General features: G+C 45.4%; 1 protein-coding gene across 1 annotated transcript in view; it reads right to left on the bottom strand.

Annotated features, from left to right (window-relative positions):
• Positions 1–11281: 11281 nt before the first annotated feature.
• The window catches only part of NEURL1B (neuralized E3 ubiquitin protein ligase 1B), a 56654-nt gene continuing 48921 nt past the window's right edge, over positions 11282–19014 (bottom strand). Inside the window, exons 4-5 of the mRNA XM_030573356.1 lie at positions 17151–17276; positions 11282–16176 (exon numbers count right to left, since the gene is read on the bottom strand). Of these exons, the coding sequence (XP_030429216.1) occupies positions 15932–16176; positions 17151–17276 (371 nt within the window). The 3' untranslated portion in view covers positions 11282–15931. The remainder of the gene's footprint in view (positions 16177–17150; positions 17277–19014) is intronic.

The following is a 19014-nucleotide window of genomic DNA, read 5'->3' as shown; positions in this document are numbered from 1 at the left end:
TTGTAAGCAAACTGGAGAAATGTGTTCTAGATTAAACTACTATAACTCATTGCACAACTCATTGAAGAAACTAACTGAAAGCTCTGTGATAAAGCAGGGGATAGCTCCCTTTGATGGACACCCAGCCAGCCAGTTAGCTGTAAAATCCCTCTTGGTAGCTTTTCTTTACTTGCTTTATGGGTTAAAAAGTCTCCTAGGTAAAGAAAAAAAAAAGTGGGCACCTGACCAAAAGATCCAATGGGAAGGCTAGAACTTTTTTAAATTGGGAAATAAACTTTGCCTTTGTCTGTTCTCTCTGGACTGGAGGGACAGAGCAGCCTTGCTATAAGCAGCTTAAGCCAGGTATGATCATAAATCATCAGATGGGTGTGAAAAGGCTTGAGGGTACCCCACAGGGAGGAATTGCCAAGTGCTCCTTCCTGGTCCAAGGTGGGTTTTTGCATTTGGGTGGTGGCAGCATTTACCAAGCCAAGGTTAGAGATAAGCCTAGAACTACTTATCTGAACTCCAAATGTGTAAGTAGATCAGAATGTTTAGCTAGACGTGATTAGGGTTATTTTATTTGCTGTTAGCTTGTGGACTCCTCTGTGCTAACCCCAGATGCTTTTGTTTGCTTGTAACCTTTAAGCTGAGTCCCCCAAGAAAGCTATTTTGGGTTCTTGATTTTTGGAATTGTTCTTTTAAAATCTAGCAAAAGTCTAAGTTCCAGATGTATTTTCTTTTTTTGGTTTTTTTTTTTTGTTTTTAATACAACATACTTTTTTTAAGAACATGATTGGATTTTTGGTGTCCTAAGAGGTTTGTGCATGTTGTTTGATTAGCTGGTAGCCACAGCTAATTTTCCTTTGTTTTCTTTCTCAGCTCTTCCTGGGAGGGGTGTGAAAAGGCTTGAGGGTACCCCACAGGGAGGAATTGCCAAGTGCTCCTTCCTGGTCCAAGGTGGGTTTTTGCATTTGGGTGGTGGCAGCATTTACCAAGCCAAGGTTAGAGATAAGCTGCAACCTTGGGAGTTTAATACAAGCCTGGAGTGGCAAGTATTAATTATTAAAATCCTTGCGGGCCTCACTTCTGCACTCGGAGTGACAGATTTGGGATTCAGCCTTGACAAGAGCAGTTATCTATAGTTCACTGTCAAACTGGGAGGATGCATCTACTGGGGTTCCACAAGGGGCTGTCCTGGGTCTGGTACTGTTCAATATTTTCATTAGTGACTTAGATAATGGAGTGGAAAGTGGGCTTATAAAATTTGTGAATGACACTAAGTCAGGAGGGTTCACAAGCACTTTGGAGGGCAGGATTGGAATTCAAAATGACCTTAATAAATTGGAGAATTTGTGTGAATTTAACAAGTACATTCAAGAAAAACAAATGCAAATTGCTTAAGGTGACCAGATGTCCCGATTTTATAGGGACAGTCCCGATTTTTGGGTCTTTTTCTTATATAGGCTCCTATTACCCCCCCCCATCCTGATTTTTCACATTTGCTGTCTGGTCACCTTAAAATTGCTACACTTTGAATGAGAAATAAAATGCACAACTACAACACGGGGAGCAACTAACAAGGCTGTAGTACTGCAAAAAAGGATCTGGGGATTACAATGGATCACAAATTGAATATGAAGCAACAATATGATGCATTTGCAAAAAGGCTGTCATTCTGGAGTGCATTAACAGGAGTGTCATACGTAAGACGTGCAAGATAATTGTTCTGCTCGACTCTGGCAAGGTCTCAGATATAATACTGGGTACTGTTTTGGGTGCCACACTTTAAGAAAGATGTGGATAAAATTGGAGAGAATCTAGAAGAGAGCAGCAAAAATGATGAAAAAAGCCTTGATAACTTGAGCTATGACAAAAGGTTTAAAAAACTGGGTATGTTTAGTCTTGAGAAAAGAAGACTGAGGGGAGACCTGATAAATCTTCAGATATGTTAAGAATTGTTATAAAGAGGACAGTTCAATAATTCTCCATGTCCACTGAAAGTAGGACAAGAAGTAATCTGCTTTGTCTGTGTCTGCAGCAAGGGAGACAGATCAGATGTTAGGAAAAACTTTCAAACCATAAGGATTGTTAAGCACTGGAGTAGGGAATTAAGGGAGGTTGTGGAATCTCCATCATTGGAGGTTTTTTAAAATCAAGTTAGATACTTATCAGGCATGGTCTAGGTTTTCTTGGTCCTGCCTCAGCACAGGTGAGTGGTCTTGATGACTTCTCAAGATCCCTACCAGCCCTACATTTCTATGATCAAGATTTAGACATAACCTGGATGTCATGGCCTTTAGAGATGCATCTAAGTCAAAGATGACACCCAGGTTACAAGACTGAGTGATGGGTAAGATGGTGGTGGTGTCTCCAGAAATTGAGAAAGGAGGCAGCAGGCAGGGCTTTTCAGCGGGGGATGGAGGGAGATAATTAAGAGCTCTGTGTTAGACATGTTCAGCTTGAGGTGACAGCTCGACAGCCATATGGAATGTCAGCGAGACAGCCAGAGATTTTAGTCGGGACAGAAGGAGACAGGTCTGAAGTACAGAGGTAGATCTGCGAGATGTCAGCATAAAGATCATAGCTCAGTTTGTGTTTGCGGATGAGATTCCCCAGAGATAAGCAGTAGAAGGAGAAGAGCTGGGGACCAAGGTCAGAGCCCTCTGGAAGCCAACACAGAAAGCTGCAGGGCGGAGACTTAGATTCCAAAGCCACAAGGGACCATTGTGATCATCTAGTCTGACCTTCTGTATAACACAGGCTATAGAACTCCCCCCAAAGTAATTCCTAGAACAGATCTTTTAGAAAAACATCCAGTTTTGATTTAAAATTTGCAAATAACAGAGAATCCTTCATAAATTATACCAATGGTTAATTAGTTAAAATTTCTGCCTTCTTTCCAGTCATTGGTCTAGCTTCAGTATCCAGCTATTGGATCATGTTATACCTTTCTCTGCTAGACTGACGAGCCCACTTCTAAATATTTGGTCATCATGTTGATACCCATAGAGCAGTGGTTCCCAAACTGGGGTTCGGGTTCACGAAATATTACAGGGGGTTCTCGAGAAAAAGTTCTCTAATGGCAGACAGAGCTGTCCCTAGGGACCCTGGGCAGCACAGGGCCAGCAGCCTGGAGCCCCTGAACTTCCAGGAGCGAAGCAGATCAAAGCAAGCATATCTATCACACTGAGGAGATTTAAACTTCAAGACGCCTTACAAGAAATTGAAAGGGAGGTGGATTTTTTTTGCTGGTTTTAAAATTAAATAGGCAGCTAGTATTGTTTTTAAAATTATTATGAAGAACAAGTTTAAGCTTTGTGTAACATGCGTTGTTTGCCTGGACTGCTCAAGACCTGAATGTTGTGTAGGAGGAACTCTTTGAGGTGGCTTCTTAAATACCTTCATGCTGTTTCACATCTGATACTCCTTGATGAAACCTAGGAGCCTTGTCTTATAACAGGCTTAATCAAAGTGATACAAGCTGCAAAAGTGAGATCTTGGAAGAGTGTTGCTGTTTTCATAATGTAGTAAAATACTGTAATGATAAATAATAGTGTGTAATAAGCATGTCATAAAAACAAATTTTATACTTCCAAGATCACTGCTTTTGTACTTTATCCTCAGGTAAGGGAGAAAATCCCTGGAAATATTCATTGTTAGGAGGGGGTTCACAAGACTTGACATTTTAGTGAAAGGGGTTCACGGGTTGTTAAAGTTTGGGCACCACTGCTATAGACTGTATTCAAGTCACCGCATAACTTCTCTTTGTTAATCTAAATAGATTGAGCTCCTTGGGTCTGTCACTATAAGGCAGGTTTTCTCATCCTTTAATCATTATTGTGGCTGTTCTCTGAACATTCTGCAAATTATCAACATCTGCTTGAATTGTGGGCACCAGAAATGGGCACAGTATTCCAGAAGCTGTCATACCAGTGTCATATACAAAGGTAAAATAACCTCTCTACTCATACTGGAGTATTGTTTATGCATCCCAGAATCACAATAACTCCTTTGGCCATAACGTTGCATTGGGATCTCATGTTTAGCTGATTATTCATCATGACCTGTCATGAGGAGGATCCTCTGAAGGAGCGATTAGAGAGGTAAGAGGAGAGCCAGGAAAGGACAGAGTTATGGAAACCATGGAAGGACACGATTTCAAGATGTGGTTGGTTACTGGTGTTGAAAGGGTTGACAAGTCAAGGAGAATGTGGATGGAGTACTGGATCTGAGCTTTGGATAGGAAGAGGTCATTAGGGACTTTGACAAGAGCGGTTTCAGTGGAGGGCGAGAGATGAAAACCTGATTGGAGAGTGTATAGGATGGAATTGGAGGAATAGAATTCCAGACCATGATTGTAGATGCCGAAGTCAATGAGCTTCAAGATGAAATAAACAAGTGAAATGGGATGGTAGTGAGGCAGGTGAGGTCAAGAGGGGGATTTTTAGATGGCAGAGAGTAGATCATGCTCATATTGTGAGGGGAAAGAGCCAGAGGAGAATGAGGTTACGAAGAAGAGTAGTGGAGAGAATGCGATTGAGTGCAAGGGAGATCAGGAGATGGGGCAGGGGTCGCTTGGACAAAGAGAGGGAATAGAGAAGGAGAGATGAGAAACTTCTGCATTTGTGACAGGAGACAGGAGAAGGAGGTCAGAGTTGTAGGAAGAAGGGAATGCCAACCAATGGGAAGTGAAAGGTCACCTTGTATTTCGTTAGTTTTCTCTTGGAAGAAATTGGTGAAATCATGTGTGGAGACGGGGGAGAGGTGGTGAAAAGGCATCTGAGATTGCGGTTGTGGATTAAGAAAAATTGGAGAAGTGGAGTTGTTTAGCAAGGAAGATGGCGGAACTGAAAGAGGAAGGAACAGATTTGCAGTGGAGGAAGACAAGATGTCCACCAGAGTTATACTGGAGCACAGCTGTTCTGTGGGTAACAAGGCACCTTCCAGCTCAAGGGCTGTTCAGCTAAATCCATTTGCCGTTTTTGTTTTGATCTCAATCAGGTTTTCATCTCATAATGCAAATCTTATTTGAGTGAATATAAGTTCTTTCCTTTACACTGGCCAGCTCAGACTGGAACCACTTGAGTATGTTCTCAGTGATATCAGGAGTTCTCTAGGTGCTTCAGCAAGAGATAAGGATCCAAAGAAGCAAGAACAGATGGCTTCAGAGCACTGAGGTCATGCCTCTTTCTCACTGCATCCAACTTAGCAGGGTACTGGAGACTGATAAGGATTCAGACTGGACCCTTATCTTGTAGCCTGTCACCATCGAGATGCTCCCACAGCTTTATTACTGGCCTCTTCTCCCAGTTTTTTATCAAAAAGGGCAGGGTAGAGACTGGTATATAATTACCAAGGATAACTTCCCCAACCCATATCTTGTCATTTTGTTCCTGTTGGCAAAAGCAGGGCACACCTGGCACTGTAGAGCCACAATCCATTTTTATAACAGATACCCCACTGTCTATAACCTCCGATTCAGGATTTTGTACTTGTGATCTACATGTGTGTTAGAGGCTATAGCCAGAACCTGGCCCCACTCTAGGGTTTGGAGAAAAGGGATATTGAGAAAATGAGGCCTGGCTCTTCACCCAGCGCTTGTGTCAACTTTCCAGAACTTGATGGGTTTGCAAAACCACAAGTTTTGGCCCATCTCAACAGTTTTTATCGTGAATAAGTGAGGTTTTTTCCCTAAGGAGCAGAGGTGAATTTAGGACTAAACTGAGAGATAATGGCAAGGCATGAGTGGCCATCCATAGCGGGGACCCTGCATAGTGACGGATGAGATAAGTAAGAGGTGATAGGCTAGATCATCAGTGTAAGTCATTTTCTTTTTACAAGGTTTCCGTGATACAGTAAAGCCATGGTCTGAGCATTGGCTGTCCTCTCCCTGTTCTATATACTTCAAGTGACCACTGTGTGGTGCTGTTACCACATCATGCTGGCATGGGCAGAAAATGCTTCAGCCTTTTCCTTCCTTGGACCAGCTGGAGGAGGATGGACAGCAGAGTTTCACTGGGATGGAGCCTTGGCCCACAGTTCAAAGACAGCTGCCATGTCTGGGGTCTGAGCATTCGGTAGCCAGGGTAACAGGAAAATGAGACAAAGCACTGTCTGGGAGGATAGCAGCAGATGGAGAGAGCTTTGGGGCTTGGAGGGAAGTGTCCATGTGCTTTGTAAAGATCGTGGCAGGGAACTGTGGCTGCTAAACTCCATCACCTCATGTGACCAAAAGGTTAGATGAGGGGCTAGATGAGGCAGAGGCCTCAGGGGGCAGGTCAGTGGGGCTGGGATCTTGTCTTGCAGTCCTGTGACCAGTCCCCAGGATCCCTGGGCTATTGTGTCATTGCTGCACCTTAGCGTCCCTCTCTTACAGAGCCTGGTGCTTGGCCCATGTTCTTTGGAGGTGTGATTCAGCTCTTTGGGGCAGAGCCAATCTTTGTGTTCTGCCTTTGAACAGGGCTTAGCACAATGGGGTCCTGATGCACGACGAGGGTTCCTCAGTCATAATTAGAACATTTACTAGCCCAGGCAAGGCATTCTCCTTGCCTGCTTTGTACTTGTAGAATGAGAGGAACCTAGGGAAAATGCTATTGCTTGCTGAGGTGCCTGTCAAAACAACACTGCTCTCTCCCCAGCCAAACGGCTGGGTGGAGTGTCACAGGGCTGGCTTGCTCCAGTCCATTTGCACGGTGCCTATTGTTGATCTTAATCAATGCTGGTGTTTGGCAGAGATCCCAGCACATGCCAAGGAAGCAGCAGCCCCGCTCAGTTTCCAGCAGGAACCCTCTGGTGTAAATAACAAATGGGGTCGCCATGTTCCACTGGCTTCTGCTGCTTTGTCAGTCCCTCAGGACCAAGCTGCTGTTAGTAACAAGCCCAGCCAAGCAATTCTTTGGCTCCCTGACCAATGACAAGCCACGTGGACCAGCGCACTGCCCACCCCGTGTTCCCCAGGGAAAAGGCCAGGAAGCTCACAGAACTCTGAACTTGTGTGTTGGATTTAAAAAAAAAAAAAAAAATTAAAGGGCTGAGGGGAAAGAATTCCCCTTTGTATGCCTGTAGTGTCTGCAAAGGATGAACTCAGCATGGCTGAGTCTTTGCAGCAAAAGGACTGGGGGATGGTTTAGTGAGGGACTTGAGATTAAGACAAGAAAACACGTTCCAGGAGATGAAGTTAATAGGTTCCAGCAGGGGCGGCTCCAGGCACCAGCATGCCAAACCTGTGCCAGGGCTCAAGCCACGGGGGGGCACTCTGCTGGTCGCCGGGAGGGCGGCAGGCAGGTTGCCTGCGGAAGGTCCTCTGGTCCCGCGGCTTTGGCGGACCTCCCGCAGGCATGCCACCGAATCTGCGGGACCACGGACCTCCGATAGGCAAGCCGCCAAAGACAGCCTGCCTGCTGTGCTTGGGGCGGCAAAATACCTAGAGTTGCCCCTGGGTTCCAGGCCAGAAGGGCCCATTGTGATCATCTAGTCTGGCCTTCAGTGTAACACAGGCCAGAGAACGTTATCAAAATAATGCCTGGAACTGATCTTTTAGCAAAACTTCCAATCTTGAGTTAAAAATTGCCAGTGGTGGAGAATTCATCACAACCTCTGGTAAACTGTTCAAGTGCTCACCATTAAAAATGTCTGCCTTACCCCTATTTTAATTTAATACCGCGCTATGCCCCCACTAGCCCCAGATTTTGAGTCTAGATGTCCTGCCTCTGAGGTTTTTAAAAATAATTCTTCCTTCACTGTCTGTCTCCTAATCTCACATAGGGGGCTTGGAGTAGAGCTTGCTGTGCACAAAGATGTGGCTAGAGGGGACCTATGACCAAAGGGCACAGGCAAGGGAGCTGACACAACAAACCCAATATCCTACGAATAGGTGTCCAGGACACAATTGCCTTTGCTCATCAGCTTGCAGTACCAACTCAAAAAAAGGGGAGAGAGAAAAAGCAACACTAACCTCTTTTGGTGTCAGTATAGAAAGACCTAGACAATCTCACTCAGCTATGTTGGCCCCAGAGCTAGACCATAAGAGCACAGGTCGGGCCTTTGGAAGACGCTAGACAGCTCAGAGCATGGCCCTGCTTTGGCATGAGAAGCTTTAGCGCAACTCCTCTGCTACCTCACCCTTAGACTGGGCGTAGAATGGGACACCCAAGCTGTATGTCTTGCCGGAGTTATGAATGAATTCCTCTGCACTTGGCTTAGCCAGCTCTGAGGCTACTCGACTGCTTGTGGGATCCAACAGGCCGCAGCTTAGCATATAAACAATTTACAAATCAATGCTGTGCCTGGCTTGTTAAATCAAGAGCAGGAACATTTGCAATAAGCAGTCCGTCTGCATAGCCTCAGCGCTGCGTGTGGGGGGGCGGGGGGGGGGGGAAGGGAAAACGGACGGAGCATGACACCAGAGCACTAGGTTTGGGATGCAGTGGAGGCTGCTAGGAGGCAATGTTGGAATGAAGCCAAGTGTGACTCAGGATTGCTGAAGGAGCTGCACCTTGGGACTGAAGGCAACACTTGGGGAGTGTGCACAAGGAGGCTTATAGCTGCTTGGTGATGAGGCATCAGGCCCAGTGAAGGTGGCTGTTGTTCCTACCCCACCTTCCACCAGACTGGCCTTCAGCAGCCAAATGTTCATGTGATTATGAACAAGCAAGAGCCTTGCAATGATATAGGTTGAAGGGGCTGGGCGAAGTTGTTCGATGGTGCTTGGTGACATAGAGTGGAGTATAGCTGAGACAATTGGAGCACAGGGGTTTTGGTCTTTGACCCATCCCTCAGCTCCCACACCAACTGGGGATTGGCCAATTTTCTGGTGCCAGACAGCCATTTGAATTCCCCACCTCCTCTAACTGATTTGGTGCTAGCTGCTGTACCCACAGGCACTCAGCACTTGGGGCAAAGCTTAGTATCGCCTAGGAACAAACTGTTCTGCTGCATAAAATGCTCATAGGAGTTTCATGCATGACCTAGCAAGTAAGTAATACAAGCACAAAGTGCTAGTGTATAGGGGCGTTAGATGCCCTAACCTTGGAAGCCACAAAAGTATCACGTCTGCTGATCAGGTTGCCTTAATGCTTACCTTTCTGCCAGGGCCCATGTGCACAGTCACCTGAGGCTGCCACGTTGCTCAATGCCCTAGCTGCTGCCTAAGCCTCCGTGGGCCTCTCAGACTGGGTGTACCCCCCAGGAGCACTCGATGCAGGAGGCCTGTGAAGAGGATGCCTAAAAGATAGCTGGGGTGAGCAGCTCAGGTGCTGTGTCTACCTCATAACCTTGTGGTCAAACCCTCAGCTGGGATATAGGAGAGCGCTAGGTTTGAAGCCCAGCTCTGCCTGCTTTGGAGCAAACTCTTGACCCCCCCCGGTCTCCACCTGCCAGTAGAATGCACAGCGCAGTGATGGCTGTGGGGCACTTGGGGAATGGGTCTGGCTCGCTTGCTGATGAGGTTCCCCTTTGTTTAATTAATTAGATATTCATTGGAGCAGGGATTTGAACTTGGGTCTCCCACATCACAGGTGAGACTCCTAAGCACGAGCCTCTCACTTTGCAACTGGCTGGGCCCCAGCTCTTTTGTGCAAGGCCAATCCTGTAGACGTGCTTCCCTATGAGCTAGACACGGATTGCCTAGTTTCAGGCACTTGCTTTCAGGATTTTGGCTTTAATGATGGCACTGAGCTGAGGGGATGTCAGCACTCAGGTGGCTTTGCCCCTGCCTACTGGCAGAAACATAGGCTCCTACAGGGCTAGGCGGCAGCTGAGACCTGGTTTTGATGTTGTCAGTGACACCTAAATACCTTTGTGGATCTAGCGCTAGGGGCTTGGCTAGGCTCTGTTACACACACCAATCCAGAATGGCTTGAGGCAGATGTGACCCAGAGGCTCCATCTCTCTCCTACCCCACCACTGCCCTCCTAAAGGGGGATGGATGATAAAAGAGCAGTCACAGATCTGGGGTATGGCCAAAGCCATGTTCCAATCATGCTGGAGGAGAGTGAGGTGCAACGACTGCATGAGAGGGCGAGCTGTTTGGTGCACAGTAGACAGGCAGGAAGCTGTGGGTGGGGAAGGGAGAAGAGGTCTTATGGCTCTCATTTTTGCTGTCTTGGGGCTTGTCTGCTCTAAATTAATGCCTGTGCCTCCAAGGATTGTGTCATCCTCCTTCCTGCCCATCTTGGAGTTGCCCTGGCTCTGGTAACTGACTTGCTGTAGCCTTGTGGTAGCTGGGGATTTCAGCTGGAGCACTGGAAATACCCCAGCAACTCCTCTACCTGCCTCAACACACCCTTTTTGCTGGAGACAACTGCAGGAGAAGCAGTGCCCACAGCACCAGTTTTGCTCCCAGTAGGGAAGGCCCCTGTGCTGGAAGTGTTCCCCCGTTTTTCCTTATTCCTGTTGAACTCCATGGCAAAACTCCCATTGACTTCAGTGAGTGACAGCTAAGGTCTTAGTCCTTTTTTGGGTGAAGAACAGACCCACCCAATGAAACCCCTAGGTAGATGTGTATCTTAAGATTCAAAAACAGCCCTTGTTGGGCGTGGCGGGTGGAATGGACCATAAACTCCTTTATTCTGTCTGCTCTTCCCGTGTTCCAGAGCAGAGCCGGATTCCTTCCCAGTGCTGCGAATTCCCCAATATATTTGGAAGAAAAAGTGGAGCTACAGCCCTTCTGAGCTGGGCTGCGTGGTGAACACTTAAAGCCTCTCCTTATGTGACGCTGATCCACCTTAGACCACAGAACTGTCCTCCAAGCCTAGTGTACATCTTGAAGGTAGGTGGCTCAGTAGTGCTTTAGCTGGCTATTACTACCACTTAGTAACTTTGATGTGCCAAGAACCTCTTCACCCTTCCACGGAAGTCAGAGGTCAAAGAACTATTTGCTCACTTCCAGCCTCCATGGGCCAGATGTTCTGCTGTATGCACTGTCTAGCTGTAGCTACTCTGTGGTTGAAGCATGTCCCTGCCATTTATTATTAGCTTTTCATTTTTAAATGTTGTTGTACTTACTCTTGGGTCACAGTCTTATGACCAAATTATACCCCTGCATGCATGCGTTGGGTTCTTACTCTTAATGGGAACCATGTGGCTGCAGCTGAAACAAGACCATGGTCCCATATGTCTCCTGTGTATGTATATACCATAGTGAAGACAAGAGCCTCAGCTGCTGTGTGGGTTTTTTTACTTCAATGGAGCAGCACCACTTCACATAAGCTGGAGAGGTGGCCCTGCCTCTTGACCAAACAGCTATTAAAAAAAATAAATAAGAAAATTAAGTTAGTTAAACATTCTTAAAAGCCGGGGAGAACTTGTACAAGACAATGTTTTATTTGTTTCATAATCAGGTAAAATTATATTAATGTAAAACAGATAAACAAAACTAAAACACACAGCACAGAACACTATGCTATAGAATATAGACATGGAGGAGTGCAAACCCCTCCCCCATGCCCCTTTTCCCCCCACCTCCAACAATCTGCTTTAAAAGCAACAATACAAGATTAACTGTCTTAGAAATTGGGAAAATAAAAATGCTGCTTTTTCTTAAACCGAGGTGGGAGGGGGGAATCCATAGAAACAAATTTCACTCCAATATCAGAAAAGCAGGATTTTTAGTGAACACAGAATTCTATAAAATTACCATTGATTTGTGTTAATTTTTTTTTTCAAATTTTTTAAAGTTGCTTTAAAAAGGATAAAAAGTGCACAGACACCCTTATAAGGCACAAACAGATCTTCTGTACAAATCATATCAGACTAAAAATATATATATAGCAATACAAGTACAAACAATGAAATTCCTGTGAGGCCACCTTTTTCCTGGGAATCTGAGGCCTCTCTGGATCTCAATTGGAAAATCCTCAACCAACTGGAATAGGTAGGGATACACGTCCACTAATGCGCATTTCACAATCCACGGCACAGCCACACTGTGGACATTAAACGAGCTTAATTACCCTGAATGAATGAGCCCTCTCCAGTCTCTGCTGGCTGCTACCCTTTTGGAAATCGGTTTGCAGCTGCTATTCTGGGAAGGGAAACCTGTGCAGCATTTTCTCTTCCCAGCTCTGTCCCCTGCATTGACCCATCATCTGAAAAAGATATATGCCAAACACACTGTTGGTGGCACGTGCCACGGCAGTAGATGGCCACAGGGATGAGTGAATTAAGGAACAGGTTTGGGAGAGCCACTTGGGACCAGCAAAGCAGAGACGGCTTAGTTGGGTTTTGCACCATTTTGCCAAATTATAACATGCAATGGAGGCGGCTGTGTTAGCAGCCCTAGGCTACGTCTTGGTTCTGTCATACTGAGCCAAAGCACAATGGTAAACATAATATGTGCAGTTTTTAAAGTCAGTGGGACCAGATCTTCAGCTGGTGTAAACTGTGATAGCGCCATTGACTTAATGGCATTATGACAGTTTACAACATTTAAAGATCTGGCCCAAATCTGTGCAAGTCTGTGTCTCTCTCTCCCTCCTGTCTCTGCTGAGGCTGTGATTTTTAAACAGAGATCAGGCCTCCCTGAAACTAGTTGTTGAAAGGGCAGATTCCCAAGAAATTCCATCAAGTTTGATTTGCAGCCATCCTGTGTTCTTTGAGCATAAGCAGCACGCTATTTCCCTCTTTTCTCAGTAACAGCAGTGACGGGGCTTGGAATCTGGGCTTCTGCAACTGGAGACCAGCTGACCCAGACACAGCAAGGTCTGGTAAGTATCCTCTTCCCTACTACTAATCCACAATCAGAGAGAGCAGCTTCCAGGTACAATGTCTTGGCCCTAACTGTTGGACTGTGAAGGGGGTATTCTGCCACTGGGCTTAAGGCATCAACATGGTGATCTGCAACCTCCCATTGAGATCTTCCAAATCCGGAGACCTAACTAATGGTATTCAGAGCTCCTAAGGTAGAGTCTAATGCCTTTAGCTTATCTTTGGCCAGAAACCAACCTCTCTCACATCTGCTGAACTAGTGCTCATTAGCATACCCAGAGAGTAGAGTACTTACATAGGCCTACTAAATCCAAAGCCAAACCCATTTTTTTTCTTCCTACTGGGGGGTTCAAGGAGTCATTTGTGCTGTAAAACTCAGAGAAGCCCTGCTCAGCTGCTGATACAAAAACTTGTGGAAGCCTCCACAAGAGGCAATGCAATTGATGTCCTCTGTTGTAATGTTTAATGTGAAGTCCCAGGGGAGGGGCAGGTTATCAGCTGTTGTAGGTTGTCATTAGCTCTGTCCCTCCAGAGCTATGATGGTTTACACCACGTCTAGACCTGCTCCTGTCTTTAAGCTGTACCTGGAGTTTTGCAGTTGGTTGATAGTTTAAGGGATGCCGTTTGCTTTGTTACATTTATTGTGCAGCATGGTGAGACCCCAAGCAGTCCACATCCACCTAATGAATCCTTTTCAGAAATCTCAAATCTGGCTAGCCAGGGTGCTAGTACGGAAATGCAGTGCATGAGATCTGAGCTAAGGCTGCAGCAGCTACTCTTAATGTTCTTCATGAAAAGACAGTTTTCCTCTTCCCCGTGTTTAACTACTTCAACAGCTGCACATCAGGAAAAAAACCCAAAGGGGAGGGAAGACACTTTGATCCCTTTGAAGCATTTCTCATTATCTAACAGGTAACGATAATCTGTCTCCATTTGAGCTCTGTTATTCCACCACCAGCTTCCAAAGCACGAGCTGGGCAGATCAAAGCAAGTTTGCTGATGCCACTCAACTGTGAAGCGCTACAGTTAAAGCATCCAGGTCAAGAACAGCCAAAGACTGAGCGCAACGAAGTGGAGATGGAATGAAATGAGGCCAGAGGGCCCAGGGCCAGAGGAAGAGACCCAAAGAAATAAATGACCTCAAATAGCTTCTCGTGGTTAAGCTACTCTAGCCCTGTAGTGCATGCGACTGTTCGGTTTTCCTTTCTAGATAGACAAATGCATCTCTCCTGAGAAAGCAGCTGTTACACACAGGGCTGTAAATGATCACTATGATGGGATCAGACATGCCTCATTTCCACCTCGGCCATCATGACCGCGTCCTTATCGCTTCCATGTGTACATGAGCTCGGCTGCTACTAGCACAGGCTGAGTAAAAAAGTCACCTCCAGGCTTTTTCTATGAGCTGACTGAGGGAAAGCAGAGGTGGGCATACAGATGTGTCCATTCTGGGGTACAAAAGACAGAGCCAACAGGAAGTAAGTAGAGCTACATCTACCTCACCTCAGTTCATCGTAGTAGTGGGTTTTACAGCCCAGGCAGAATTCCATAGTTTATAGCTGTCTAAAATGAAAACTAAAATCCATTTACCTTTTAAGTCCCTGCATCTAATAATAGCCTTCAATCCTGTTTTCAGGAGGTAATGCCAAGTGGGATGCTTGTTAATTTCAATTAGATGCCCTGAACTGCTCACTAAAATAACAGGATTTCCTGCCAGGGCATAGCCAGCCTAGCCCGTTGCATGCTTTGTGGATAAAACCATGAGCAGAGGAGAATGCAAATTAAATTGTACTTTTTAAGGACAAAAAGGAAACTTTCTGGAACTTCAAAATACTGAATGTTGCCACTGTCAGCCTCTCTGGTGAGAGTATAATCTTTCTGCCACTGCTCAGAGAGGCCTGGGTACAATAAATGCAGTGGAGGCTGTAAGCTAGGGACTTCAGCTCCATGAGGTTTCTGTAAGACATTTTACTACTGGGGGGGAAAGATGTTAAGTAACATGCTCAGGTGCAGGCTGCAAAGAAGGGATTAAAGTCACAAATGACTGAGTGCTTAGGAGCTGTTAGATGACCCATGAAGATACTGTTTTGTGGGGAAAAGCAATGCAATCTATTTTACATTCAGCATTTTACAATTACAAGAATATTAAAGATTTCTCTCCCTCCTGTGCAGACTAGCTACCTGCTCATTTCCTTTGCTCTAGGCTGAGATAATGTAGCTGCATCTGTCTCTCTTTCATGATCGAAGGCCAGGTGGTAAGACTACTATGAAAATAACTCCAGTAAATACATTAAAAGGCCTATTAACTAAATTACAACAGTTGCTTTGATTGTATGAGGATCCAAAATAGATTGTATTAGTTCCTCCCCTTGCTAGTACCAAGGTCTGGCTTCAGACAATCTACTGCTATATTGAGTCTTAAGGTTCTTTGCACCTAATATGCACTTAGTCTCCTTCCTGCATTCCCCTCCCAATTCCTTTAAGAAGGTGAATGCAAAAGCTGCTTTACATATACACAAACTCAGGGTTCTGTGTTCCCACTGCAAGAGCCAGTGACAATACAGACATCTCAGACTGCTTTGGGCACTCGTTATTCTGGTACAGTTGTTGACACTACAGAGTTCAGATCTTGGGTAAGGAAATGAGGATCTGATTTCTAAACTACTTTGTTCTGAAGTGTAATTTGTAGCCTACACCTATATTCAGTCCCCGACTTGGAATTAAATATTTTATTCTTTTTACGATATAAAAAGCATTCAGTTTCACCTTTAGCTACTATCCTAGGGCTGATTCTGACTCTGTTCCATCACATGGTGCTGCCTTTACAAGCACTATCCACAGTGGCAGTTTTCACTCCCTGGGTGTGAAAGCAGGAGCTCCTGACCCAGGTGACACCACAAAGATTAATAAACTCCCTCCCTGCACACCCTCCCTAAAAAAAAAAAAAAGCCATTGCACAAGAAATTTCTCTTATGCAGTTGGAATGGGCCCATACCAGCAATTTGCTGGCTGGCTTCACAGAGCAGCATCATTTTGAAGCCCTGCCTACTTGGAAGCCTTAGCTTCAGACCAGAGAGTTCCTCAGCTCAGTTATATCCCTGATTTGTTCTACCAGTCAAATATGGAAACACAGACAATGAGCCACTTGGTAACAACCAACCAGCATGATAACCCATAAGCAGGGACGGAAAGGCATGGTTACTGCTAGCAGAGTTCCTTCCTCCCACGCTGAGGGAGGGCGAGATCAAGGGCGATATATTTTAATAACATCTTTGATGACTCGTCGGCAGATTGGGCAGCAGGCATTGAGTTGCTTCTTCAGCTTAAGACCACAGGTGTTGCACAGGCACATGTGTCCGCAGGTGTAGATCACAGTGTCCACTTCACTGTCGAAGCAGACAGTGCACTCCCCATTCTTGCTGCTCGAGGCCTCTGGAGGGGGAAAGATGGGAGAGACGAGGGGGCTCAGAGGGGAACTTGGAGCAGTCACTGCAAAGGAGAGGGCAGGAGGAAGAGAAATGTTACTCAGTAGCAAGAATGGATCAAACAAGAGGGTTTGATAGTTATATTGTATTATTAGCCACACACCCAATTTAATCATTTTTCCTAGGTATTTCCCTCAATCTCCATCCTTAAATCCTATTGTGTGAGTCCTGTATTATGTGTTAAAATGAATCAGATTTTGGTCTACACATCTGGTTACAAGCACAGCATGTGTGTCCATTCACAGCCTGGCATGAATTTTAAACAGCTGCATGTTTCCCTTGCTCTCAAGAGCGAAGCATTACATTCACAGGCCTGTACATCTGGGTTGGTGCACAGCACCCTGGTCTTTCAGAAGGCCCTACTCTGTCAAAGGAACGTGGCTGAGTCAACTCTTATGCAGCGATGAGACGTATTATAATAGTGGTATTTCTGGCTCGGAATGCAGCACTGTACTTCGAGCCACAAGTATTTGCCAGTTATATTACAAGGTGGGAAATTCTTGGGAATCTGCCTGAGCTCCAGACAATAGCACTTTGTGCAGTGTTTTCAGGGTGTAAAGTGCTAGCCACACAGTGACTGATCCTCACCCTGGGAGGTGAACAAGAAGTTGTATTTCTGTACATAGTAGAGGAAACTAGAAGAATTTAAATGGTTTATGGGGCCACAGGGAACTTCCTGGCTCCCAGTTCCACTGAACCACATTGACCTGAAAATACACGCTCCTGCTATTTTGTGCATGGTCTCAGAATAGTACCCTCTAGGCTCTCACACATTAGCACTGATGTGTATTACATCAGTGAGCTGCCTTGGGAAATCCAGGCTCCTATGTCTGGATCCTGGATTTCCATACACCAGGCAGATAGCAACAATTCTAAGGTAGGCAAGAAAACCTGCTAGGTTGTTCTTGTTTGTTTCCTGACTAGGACGATGATCACGTCTTCCAAGTTGGAGGGGCGCACCGCAGAGGCCTCCCTTACCTAGTGATGACTCTGAAGCAGACGAGGACCTATTCACGCTGAAGGCCATATCGGAGTCACTGTCATACTGTGAGCCTCCAGGGGATCCTGAGGGGGAGAGAGTTCCAGGACTGGACTGGACAGTGCCTGAAGTAAAACAGAGTTCAGTCAGTTACAGGTAGAATGGACCTCCCAAGCATCAGCAGTGCTAAATAACCTGAACAGCAGCATCTCTGCTTCACTCGGTACTAGATGGTAGATCAAGCTTTGTAAAGAAATAAACTCAGTTTCTGAGTTCAAGGTTATTACTTAGCAATTCTAATTGTATTTATTTAAAAGATGAACCTCTGTCTTGGCCCAGAGTGTGCTGGACATGCTGCTGAGGACAGTGCTTGTTCCCAGTTCATTCAGCCTGTCTGCTACCCGCCTGATCTGACTAGGAACACCTGTCTGAGACAGGAGGCTGCGATTATCTCCCTATTTACTTTCATATGAACATCTTTTCAAGCAAAGACAACTAAGCAAACAGTGGCTGGTTGCCTGACATGAACCTATGTCTGCAAAGGCAGCCAGCCTCATCAGCTGGGGAGTTGAGAAGAAAATCTTTAAAGCTACATCCTACACAGACTAAGCAAAAGTTTAAAGAGCTACAGCTCTGAGATTTTTAAATGGAAGGTGCTTTAGGATAATAATCAAAATGCAGTGCAATATGTGGAGTGACTGTGATATATTATTTCTATTTAAGTTTAAAATAATTAGTCTGCTTAAGGCAACAAGGGATATTGCTGTTCAGCTAGGAACATTTTGCATCATGTCAATGGAAGAAAAGCTTGAGAATTCTCCATCAGATACTGTAGAGAACTGAATTAACCATGTCCTGATAATGACTCACTTGAGGTCCTGTGCAACTTCGACTATACTGTGCTTCCAAGCTGAATATTTACAGGCCAAATTGTGTGCTACAGATCATTCCTAGTGAAGCTTCCAGAAGCTGCACGCACATACATATCTGAGGGTGAAACTGAGCACTTGGGTTACTAAAAATGCATACAAACATTTTTTACCAAGGGTAATATTTACTTAGAGAAAAAGCTTGATTCTCTTTAGATACAAGCTGGTGTAACTCAGAAATAACAAATGAAGTCATGGTGACGTTTTAGGGTATGTCTGCACTGCACTCTTAGCCTGAGTGATTGATACCTGGTTCTGTGTGACTTGCACTCAGGCTGGCCTAGCCATAATATGAGCCTTCTCACTCAAAGCCTTAACCCGTTACCGTGTCCAAACTATTTCTTCACTGACTCGTGTGTGTTTAGGGGCATATCTCAGGACGCTTTGTGCTGAGATGCTCTAGGATTCTTTCCCAGTCAACTGGATCAATTGCAGGAGAACCTCTGTCTCACAAAGGGCACTGTGGGAAGGGTCTTGGAGGACTATCCACACTCAAGTGATCTTGCCTGAAACTGTACTGCAAAGTGAGTGGGTTAAAGCCCAAGCTGTATTTTAGCCTTGTGAACAAGCATGGGTTCAAAACCTAAACAAACGTGCTTCAAGATTTTATGTCTGGATGGTGGGGGTGGGCAAAACCACATGTAGGAGCACAGGCTAAGGCTATAGTGTAGACGTATGCTTAGAGGCACCTGCTCTAGCTGGAGAATAATAAGCCGTAGTCATTTTTTTCTGCCTCATGCATCCCAACTGAAACTGCCACTTAAAGTTCCAGCTCAAGAAACACTGTTGCTGTTGATGACCCAGGGCACACAGAAGAAATAGCAGAGCTAGATATGCAGAGGAAAGAGTAAGTCTGCAGTGCTGACAGTTAGAAAGAGCCTCAATTTAACTGAGCGAATTGCTTCTAGATGGAGCAGAAAGATGTGACCTCCAA

Source organism: Gopherus evgoodei, chromosome 8 (genome assembly GCF_007399415.2).
Source record: "Gopherus evgoodei ecotype Sinaloan lineage chromosome 8, rGopEvg1_v1.p, whole genome shotgun sequence".
NCBI lineage: Eukaryota > Metazoa > Chordata > Testudines > Testudinidae > Gopherus > Gopherus evgoodei.
The sequence above is the reverse complement of the archived record's forward strand: the minus strand, read 5'-3'. Positions and strand labels throughout refer to the sequence as shown.